Source organism: Etheostoma spectabile, chromosome 1 (assembly GCF_008692095.1).
Source record: "Etheostoma spectabile isolate EspeVRDwgs_2016 chromosome 1, UIUC_Espe_1.0, whole genome shotgun sequence".
NCBI lineage: Eukaryota > Metazoa > Chordata > Actinopteri > Perciformes > Percidae > Etheostoma > Etheostoma spectabile.
The window spans coordinates 30,282,013-30,292,489 of NC_045733.1; the positions used below are offsets into that span (position 1 = coordinate 30,282,013).

General features: G+C 39.9%; 1 protein-coding gene and 1 long non-coding RNA gene across 2 annotated transcripts in view; one reads left to right on the forward strand and one right to left on the reverse strand.

Moving 5' to 3' along the window:
- Positions 1-8,583, reverse strand: part of LOC116687306 (uncharacterized) — a 12,355-nt gene extending 3,772 nt beyond the window's left edge. Inside the window, exons 1-2 of the long non-coding RNA XR_004331508.1 lie at positions 8,474-8,583; positions 7,195-7,200 (exon numbers count right to left, since the gene is read on the reverse strand). This is a non-coding gene — a long non-coding RNA (uncharacterized LOC116687306). The remainder of the gene's footprint in view (positions 1-7,194; positions 7,201-8,473) is intronic.
- The window catches only part of cdhr5a (cadherin-related family member 5a), a 22,047-nt gene continuing 13,269 nt past the window's right edge, over positions 1,700-10,477 (forward strand). Inside the window, exons 1-5 of the mRNA XM_032512123.1 lie at positions 1,700-1,919; positions 6,998-7,170; positions 7,909-7,968; positions 8,121-8,210; positions 10,046-10,132. Coding sequence (XP_032368014.1) covers positions 1,826-1,919; positions 6,998-7,170; positions 7,909-7,968; positions 8,121-8,210; positions 10,046-10,132 — 504 coding nt within the window. The 5' untranslated portion in view covers positions 1,700-1,825. The remainder of the gene's footprint in view (positions 1,920-6,997; positions 7,171-7,908; positions 7,969-8,120; positions 8,211-10,045; positions 10,133-10,477) is intronic.

Below are 10,477 nucleotides of genomic sequence, written 5' to 3' on the forward strand. Positions count from 1 at the left end.
CATCAACATACTTTCCTTTAATTTTAGTCTAAATAATTCCTGATTTCTGCTTTTCTAACTCAATCATTAGGTATAATTTCCTATAAATGACGTTTAATGACCATAAATTCCAAAAATAACTGTAAAACTGAAGTTAATCAGTTAGTGTCACGTAGTGTTGAAAGCGTCAAAAATGTGGCAAACATTGAAAAAAAGCATCAAAAGTGTTGAAAAAAGGAAAAAAAACTAAGAAAAAGTTAAAAACATCGATAAAAAGCCTCAAGAAAAGTGTTGATTTTCAATTTTGATGGAAAGCCAACACAAGGGTTAAATCAAGGAGCTTACATTCGCTGGTGTTAAGGCTCCTCCCGGTGGTCAGACGGGAAAACAGCACAGACAAAAGCTGTGTGTGTGTGTGTGTGTGTGTGTGTGTGTGTGTGTGTGTGTGTGTGGTGGTTGTCTTGTGTTTGGTGTGTGTCTTTTGTGTGTGTGTCTGTGTGTGTGTTGTGTGTGTGTGTTGTGTGTTCATGTTTAGGATCATCTCTGCATGGAAACATAATGTATGGGCTTCATGTACATCATGACACTGTGAGCTTGTTGTTCCCACACAGAGGAGATGGTGTGTGTGTGTGTGTGTTGTGTTGGTGTGTGTGTGTGTGTGTGTGTGTGTGCGCGCACAGTGGTGCCTTGTCCACATGTGAAGCCGTTACGTGTCCCAGTTTGTGCCAGCGTAACTTTGCGTCATTATTACTGAGCGAGGGATCAGACAGGAAGGAGAGGAAATCATTTCTGGAACTTTAATTTGTGTTTGTGTAATCGGTTGTCAGCAGATTAATAATTGGAGGATAAGGCTGAACATTTGTTATTTTAATTGTCAACAAATCCCATAAAAATAACAAAGTGTTTGTCCATGTGTCAACACTGTCCAACTTCCTGTCTGTGCAGCAGAGTATTGGTTCCTACTGAAAACGGAAATCCTTCAAAACACAAATTTATTGTTTATAAGTCATTTCCTAAAACAGCTTATCACTATCTACAGCAATGCATCATGGTCTATAAGATCATTATGCATGTTTGTAGCACCGGTGTCCTGTGAGAACCACGTATCTCTTAAAGGTTTTAAACCTTTCACAGTGTCAGACAAACAGTCCTGTTTTCAGCTTTGTGACGAAGCTTTTTCTCAGCTGATCCGAGAGGCTTTTTAAAGACTTTATTAAAAACATAAAGGAACACTTCATCCTTCAGTTTATCACAACCATTCATCACCTGGAGATACATGGTTTTCTCTGGAGAGGAAGGGGATGAAAAACTGTCACCTGAAAAGCTGTCAGACAAATGTAGTAGAGTACAAAGCACAATATTTACCTCTGAGATGTACAGAAGTAAGTATAAAGTTACATGACATGGGAATATTAAAGTACAAGTATCTTGAAATTCTACTTCTTTACACTACTTGAGTAAAGTACTTGTGTTATTGTTTTTATTTGTGTGCAGTACACCTTCAACAGGTCTGTCCAACCTGAAAAGTATTTATGTAAGAAATGTTTTCAGCTACCAGCGTTCCCGTGCTGGATTCCTCCCAGAATGCATTAGGGCCACCAATACAATTTGGCCCATCCAGCTAAAACAGATGCAAGTATTTTAGTAGGAGGCTGTGAATCCTCTGCTGGCAGGCGCTTAGTGCAATATGTGCCCGTAAGATGAAGTCACAAACATTGCAACTGTAGTCGACTCCCACTCGCCGGGCAACACAGACGGGGCATTATGTGGACGAGTACCAGCTGGTACCACGGGCTCCTCATCCTCCTCTGGGACTTCATTTGTTTAGTGCGTCTGAAATCAGGACATGGAACTGAAATCGAAGAGCAAACCTGTGAACGTTCTCCTCGGATGCATCGTTGTCGTCGTCTGCTTTTGTACAGTTTGTCCGGCTGAAAGACGTGAGTAGAGCTCTGATTTCTGTGCAGGGTATCATCTGTCGCTGTCGAGGACACAAAGGGATGTGGATGTTGATGAGGCTGCTGAGAGCCAGGGAGAAAGAAACAGTTGATGTTTTCAATTGTTTAGCTCCTTTAAAGCAGTGGTTCCCAGCATTTAGGGACACTTTGTCTACTTGTGGTCCCTCATTATGATTTTTAGGGACCTAAAGACCTTAAGTGGTCAAAGGATTCATTTGTTTCCCACGAAAAATGCAGAAATTACACACGAGTAAAAGGAAAATAATTCTGTGCAACTGAAATACTCTTTTTTTTTACGTCCCTTTAATTTTTGCTGACCCCCCCCTCTCAGATCAGATCTTGTGGCCCACTGGGGCTGTTTTTGACCCCCAGTTTGGGATCCAATGCTTTAGAAAAATAGAGCCCCCTCAAAGGGTTCATTTATGTTTACTTCACACAACTTAAGTTGGGGGATTCGATTTCAGTACAGAATGGAAGAGACAGTCAAATAAAGTACAACTTAGCAAACCAATGAAATAATCGCATTCAGACTTGACATAAACCCTAAAGATTTGACTCATCAGCAAGTTTGGAAAAGGGTATTGTGCAGCTTAAACAAACAACTGAGAGCCAGTGAAAAAGACAGATGATGATTTTAATTTGTGCTCCTCTAAAGCAGGGATCCACAGCCTTTAGGGACCCTATGTCTACTTGTGATCCATAATGAAAGGAAAAAATGTTTCCTTTATCCGAAAGATGTTTAGAGGCCTGAAGAAGTCAAAGAATTCAGTATGTCACCACAAAAAAAACATGAAATTACAGTTACATGCAACTAAAATTAAATTTTTTCTTTCTTATCCATTTTATCATCTGGTCTAAATTGGGGGCTGATTAAGGGTTCCTGACCCCCAAGAACTAATGCTTTAAAAACATAGAAAATACAAAAGTGTTGCCATTTTAAAGGGTCAATTTAGGTTTAAGTCCCACAACTTCAGTGGTGATTACATTTACTGTAAGTGCTCTACTTAAGTCCACATGTTGAGATACTTGTACTTTACTTAAGTCTTTTCTTTTCTTGCCACTTTCTACTTCTACTCCACTACATTTCAGAGAGAAGTATTGTACTTTTGACTCCACTACATTCATCTGATAGCTTTAGTTACTTTACAAGTTAAACTTTTTGCACACATTGTCACTCCCATCGCCTAAAATACAGATGCTTGATCAAGTGCCTTTGGCATTGTTGGGTCGGGACTATTGTCGTCACTTTTGACGAAGTTAGGTTAAGGAAAGAATTGTGGGTGGGCTTATAAATGGTATGTTTACGTGACACACGGGACAAGAACGGGACAGTTAGGTTTTGGAAAAGAAGAACGGGACAGTTGGGTTAAGGAAAGAAGAACAAGACAGTTGGGTTTAGGAAAAGAAGTACTGGACAGTTCGGTTTAGGAAAAGAAGAACGGGACAGTTGGGCTTAGGAAAAGAAGTACTGGACAGTTGGGTTTAGGAAAAAAAGAATGGGACAGTTGGGCATAGGAAAAGAAGGACGGGACGAATGGGTTTAGGTAAAGAAGAACAGGACAGTTGGGTTTAGAAAAAGAAGTACTGGACAGTTCGGTTTAGGAAAAGATGAACGGGACAGTTGGGTTTAGGAAAAAAAGAATGGGACAGTTGGGTTTAGGAAAACAAGAACGGGACAGTTGGGTTTACGAAAAGAAGAACAGGACAGTTAGGTTTAGGAAAAGAAGAACAAGACAGTTGGGTTTAGTTAAAGAAGAATGGGACAGTTGGGCTTAGGAAAAGATGGACGGGACAGTTGGGTTTAGGAAAAGAAGAACAGGACAGTTGGGTTTAGAAAAAGAAGTACTGGACAGTTCGGTTTAGGAAAAGAAGAACGGGACAGTTGGGCTTAGGAAAAGAAGGACGGGACAGTTGGGTTTAGAAAAAGATGAATGGGACAGTTGGGCTTAGGAAAAGAAGGACGGGACAGTTGGGTTTAGGAAAAGAAGAACAGGACAGTTGGGTTTAGAAAAAGAAGTACTGGACAGTTCGGTTTAGGAAAAGAAGAACGGGACAGTTGGGCTTAGGAAAAGAAGGACGGGACAGTTGGGTTTAGGAAAAGAAGAACAGGACAGTTGGGTTTAGAAAAAGAAGTACTGGACAGTTCGGTTTAGGAAAAGAAGAACGGGACAGTTGGGCTTAGGAAAAGAAGTACAGGACAGTTGGTTTTAAGAAAAGATGAACGGGACAGTTGGGTTTAGGAAAAAAAGAACGGGACAGTTGGGTTTAGGAAAACAAGAACGGGACAGTTGGGTTTACGAAAAGAAGAACAGGACAGTTAGGTTTAGGAAAAGAAGAACAAGACAGTTGGGTTTAGTTAAAGAAGAATGGGACAGTTGGGTTTAGGTAAAGATCAAAGGGACAGTTGAGTTTCGGAAAAGAAGAACAAGGCAGTTGGGTTTAGGAAAAGAAGTACAGGACAGTTTGGTTTAGGAAAAGAAGAACAGGACAGTTGGGCTTAGGAAAAGAAGAATGGGACAGTTGGGCTTAGGAAAAGAAGTACTGGACAGTTTGGTTTAGGAAAAGAAGAACGGGACAGTTGGTTTTAAGAAAAGATGAACGGGACAGTTGGGTTTAGGAAAACAAGAACGGGACAGTTGGGTTTACGAAAAGAAGAACAAGACAGATGGGTTTACGAAAAGAAGAACAGGACAGTTAGGTTTAGGAAAAGAAGAACAAGACAGTTGGGTTTAGTTAAAGATAAATGGGACAGTTGGGCTTAGGAAAAGAAGGACGGGACAGTTGGGTTTAGGAAAAGATGAATGGGACAGTTGGGCTTAGGAAAAGAAGGACGGGACAGTTGGGTTTAGGAAAAGAAGAACAAGACAGTTGGGTTTAGGAAAAGAAGTACTGGACAGTTCGGTTTAGGAAAAGAAGTACTGGACAGTTGGGTTTAGAAAAAGAAGGACGGGACAGTTGGGTTCAGGAAAAGAAGAACAGGACAGTTGGGTTTAGGAAAAGAAGTACTGGACAGTTGGGTTTAGGAAAAGAAGAACAGGACAGTTGTGTTTAGGAAAAGAAGAACGGGACAGTTGGGTTTAGGAAAACAAGAACGGAACAGTTGGGTTTAGGAAAAAAGTACAGGACAGTTAGGTTTAGGAAAAGAAGAACGGGACAGTTGGGTTTAGGAAAAGAAGAACAGGACAGCTGGGTTTAGGAAAAGAAGAACAAGACAGTTAAGTTTAGGAAAAGAAGTACAGGACAGTTGGGTTTAGCTAAAGAAGAACGGGACAGTTGGGATTAGGGAAACAAGAATGGGACAGTTGGGTTTAGGAAAATAAGAATGGGACAGTTGGGTTTAGGTAAAGAACAAAGGGACAGTTGGGTTTAGGAAAAGAAGAACGAGACAGTTGGGTTTAGGTAAAGATCAAAGGGACAGTTGGGTTTTAGGAAAAGAAGAATGGGACTGTTGGGTTTAAAAAAAGAAGAACAAGACTGTTGAGTTTAGTAAATGTGACACGAGGGACACAAAGGAAATCCTGTGTTGTTTGACCAACCACCCCAGCCAGCCTCCATACGCTGAATTTCTGTCAGGTTGTGTTTTATTACATAGTACACTGTAATGTTTTGGCTGTACCCTGGGGAGGGGCCTGTGCCAAATCTTTATTATTATAGTTCATATCGGGCTCTTTTATTTATTTATTTATTTAGGACAACACGCAATTGAAATGAACATTTCTGTAAAGGTTTCAGTGTTAGCCAACCGGCTATCTTTCAACTGTAGTCCTTTGGTGAGATGTTTTGAGACCAGAGCAACAGGAAACGGCCACACATTAGTGGGCTAAAGGTTAACATCTACAGACAGATGACAACAAAGATGACCATAAAGACAAAAACAGCTACAAAATAAGTATTCTTAAGAAGGCATGTAGAGCAACAACAGGAAGTGGCAAGACGTACAGTAGTTACAGCATGCAGCAAACTTAGTTTAGTTTCAAAGTTAGATATAATGTTTTACTGTTTTGCACAAGAATCAAAGTAAATAAAGCATATAAATGTTGTGAAGTAGAAGTAAAAAGTAGGATGAAAAGAAAATACTCAAGTACTTAGCTACAGCACTTGAGTAAATGTAGGCCACTTATACTTCCACCAGTGTACAGTTTGTGCGTGTGATTAGGTAAACAGTACAGGCATTATGCAACATGACCCCACACAAATTGAAACTCTTTCAACTGACCTAGTATCATAAAAGTCTCCTCTATCACTTTTAAAAAGTCCTAAGAAATCCAAGTGGTGAAAAGTTTTGAAAAATACTGCAATCAGTGAGGCCAATTTCCCATGTTTTTTCATGTTTACCCTTGTGTTGTCTACCATTGGACCATGCATGCAGGTCCTCCCGGGTCTAAACTTAAAATCAACACTTTTTTGTCCCTTTTTTGACACTTTTGGTTATTTTTTCAATGGCTTTGGCGCTTTTTTTGCTGTTGAATGCTTTTTTTCACTACCATGTAGCCTATACACACCTCAAACACCAACTTATGACTAGTTTCACACTTATTTTTGGAATTCATGATCAATTAACCTAATTTATATAAAATTACACCTAATTCTTGAGTTGAAAAAGGAGAAATTATGAATGATTTTAGACCAATATTAAAGGAAGGCTCATCACGGACAGAGAGGATACTGTTTTGAAAAACATTTCAATTTAGTTTTCATATGCTAAAACATTGGACAAAACACCTAAAATTCAATAAAAGTAGAGATCCCATCTTTTGTTGTACTTGATACGTGTGTTGTATGGAATCATCCATCTGTGTTATTTGTGGGTTAATAAAATTGGGTAGTTAAAAAGAAATCTGTATTTTTAAAAAAACTATTTAGAAAACGGGTAAAATTTGACTCGAAGACAACACAAGGGTCAAGGGGAGACACTATAGGTAAAGTGCACTAACTCAACAAACTTATAATAATCATACATGCATGTCCTGTAGATCTTCATCTCTTTAGATGATTAATCCTGTTTTTTCTTCTCCTAGACTTAATGTTCTGATGTATCTGTTGCCTCTCCCCTCTCTCAGTCTGCACGGTTCCTCCGGGCCCTGTGGCGGTGCCAGAAAACAACACGGCCGACGTCGAGGTGGTAAAAATCCTCTCCGGGAGTGATGTGACGCTGACCGTTACCGTCAACCCTGAAGACCTGTTCTACCTGAAAGGGAACGCCTTGATGGTAAAGAAAGGACTCGACTATGAGGTGAATACAGCCAGAGTTTGGAACTATTACCTGATAGTCGCTTACCATTGAGCAAACATTTTGATAAAGAAATGTACTGTGAGTGTCTTGTCGCTTATCGGTCAAAATATACAACAGTACTCATACACCAATAAACTAATATCAGCTGATTCTATATCCCGTGGGCTCCGCTACCATTGGTGCATTTTCTTTCTGTAGAGAATCCTAGGTGTGGTAGCTTTGAACTTTCAATTGTGTTAACTGACCTGATGGACAGATTTCAGGGATTCTTCAGTCAGGAGAGCCAATGAGGGCCCAGTTCAGTTTGTGATGCACTTCCTGAAGATAGTCTGAAACTGGGTGAAGAAATGATGAGAGACTTTAGAAGGATGTGATTTGAACAACTCAAAACCAAATGAAAATTAAACCTTATTTTAACAAAGTATATCTACTTACATCAGTGTAAATCGAAGACAAGTTGAAGCTGCTTAATGTGGGACCTTGAAAATGTAGTAACAGTATGAAATATCCCTATAACTTTAAAATGAAACCCTATCAAATTTCAGCTATGAATATATTTGATCAAGTATCAATTTGAAATCTAAGGAAATGTAATGTCCTGCAAGAGGGCTTCTTGGCATTTTTGGCCAAGGAGTTCTCTTGCAGAACATTACATTTAAGTTAAACTATAGTTTAACTCTGATCCGCACTTGTGTTTAAATGAAGTTAAAGCATGTTAAAAGTGTGTGTTTTTGTCAGTCGTTCCACAGTGCAGCTCTGGTGGTGTGGGTGCAGTGCAGCAGAGACGGCTCCAAATCCGTGAGTGGACAACACAATATCACAACAAAGCTTGACAAAAAAGAAGCCAATCATTATCTAGTGAACCAAAGAACATGGATGTTAAACAGCGGTGAGAAGGTCAAGACACTGTGTGTTTGTTTCTGATGATTTGGTCGCTGCTTCCCTTCAAGGTGAGCGAGTCTGTTGAAGTTCTGGTTGAAAACGTGAACGATAACCCTCCAAACTTTGCACAAAGCCACTACGTACTGGACGTGAATGAGGTGAGTGTTGCTGGTGTTTCACGTATTTCCTGATTTCGCTGCCTTATAATTACAGCTTTTAATGACAAAATAACCTGGGAATTTTGTTGTGGAGAAGGTATAGGAAATTAAACCCTGTTTTATGACACTAGGGGACCATTTGGTATTAATGGATTGGACCACCGGAGGAAAATAGGGGTCTGTCTGTATGTCTTTTCATTCTTTGTTGAGGGGTCAGACCAAATTTGCAATTAGCCATACATTTTCTTAAAATGGCCCTTAACTCTTGTGTTGTGCTTCGGGTCATCGGGACCCGTTCAGTTTATTTGACTTATTTGCATTGGCCTGGCGTTGAGCTTCAGGGCCCCTCACATACCATGTGATGTCATTTCACGTGAACCGGCGGGGCCTCGGGTTCGGCATCCTGGTCTGTCCGCGGCTGCAGGACCTGGAGCTCACCGCCAGAGTTTCAGTTTGACTGTTAAAAAGTGATAAGATAATTAAAAGGTATTTATTTAGAAGCGGAGTGCTAGTTAGCTAACACTAGCATCAATGCTCAGCCAAGGCAGCGCATCTATGCTGGTGACAAGGGTGTAATGATTCAGATCGACTCCCAAGACAAGACGGTGCTCACCCGACAGGCCAATAGGAACGTGGCTCCGCCCATGACATTATTTTCACAGCGAGAGAAAAATCCTGAGACGAGAACAAGAAATTGCATCAAGAGTAAAGATTTAGGTTTTGAGAGCGAGAAGAAAAACGTTTTGAGAGAAAAACAATTTCACACTTACAGCAAAAAATATATATTTGAGAGTTTAAAAAAGTATTTTGAGAGAGATTTTTTGTCTTAGAAATAATTTTAAAAACTTCACATTTACATTTAAACTTTTTTTAGTCTCAAATATTACAATTTTTTGCTATTGGTATGAAAACTTATTCTCTCAAATATTTTTTTTCTCTCATAAAATGCTTTTTATTTGCTATCAGTGTGACAACTTTTTCTCTCAAACATTTTTTTTCCTCAGGAACAAATCCAGCTCAATAGTTGTGGTGCTTTGCACACCAACACACTTAACTCTGAATTTCTGATTGGCCGGGCCAGCTGTCAATGTGGGTTATTACCCAGTGTGCATTCTTGAATGGTCTAAATGTTTAATTGTTTTATTTCATGTGAATACTAGTTTACTAGAGGAGTAACTAAGTAATTAGTATATAGTAAGTAATGCAGTAATGCATTGTGCAATGCATTGCATTTTGTATCCATGATTGTTGTGTTTCAGTAACAGTGTTAGTGACTAAATCAACTGAAATAGCCAGCATAACAGAGAGGAGAAAGCAGAGGTTAAGATATATGTATTCTTATGCTATCTAAATGCCTTTGCCAAGTACAATCTAGCATAGAAGGCATCAATACTTTGTTTTTTTCCCAATCATTTTGGAGGGTCATAGAAACATGTATTGCTGGCAAAGGGAAAGTCAAGTCTATGTTGACTAAATCTCCCACAGCACCCCTGGTAGCCCCTTAAATAAAAAAACAAACAGTCCCTAAAAATAAGGATATTGTCTACCGGCGGCTGTGTTTTCCAGGCAACAGCAGGACACAAATGTACCTCCGCAGCGCTGTGGAGCAAGGTCTGGCAGTGTGAGACTAGTATGGGCCACACATAGATATAGAACACGGGGCCATATGGGGGCCTGACCATCTACGAATGTGGTCTAAGTGATCAGATCTTTTCACCTTTTCACCATTTTCATCTGTACTTAGAGCTGGTCCACTCTTGATCCGATCACTCAGATGGAATTTCTTTATCAGGACAAAACGGAGATGTGTTAACTCTGAGTTTTGTCTCTTGCAGCTCCTTCCTGTCAACTCCAGCGTGGGACTGATAGAAGCATCAGATGTTGATTCAGAGCCGCTGTACTATCGCTTAGAGCCCGCAACAGTAAGACCAATACTAATGGAACCATGTAGTGAAGCTGAACTCACTGGTTTTTATTATTTCAGGGCAGTATTTCTCAAAGAGTAGCGACCCCCGATGGGGGAAGGGTAGATTTGGTAAATCATGTTTTCAGGGTTTTACCTACCGTTATAAGGTTAAGGTGACTGAGGGTAAGGTTTTGAACGCAGCACAAGCCAGACATAGTTAACCATTGTCTGCAGATATAATCTTTGTTATTGTCATGAACACACACACAATCAGAATCAGAAAAGGATTTATTGCCACAATAAATAACACCTATGCGGAAAACAAAGAAACATCCATCCATCCATCCATCTTCGTCCGCTT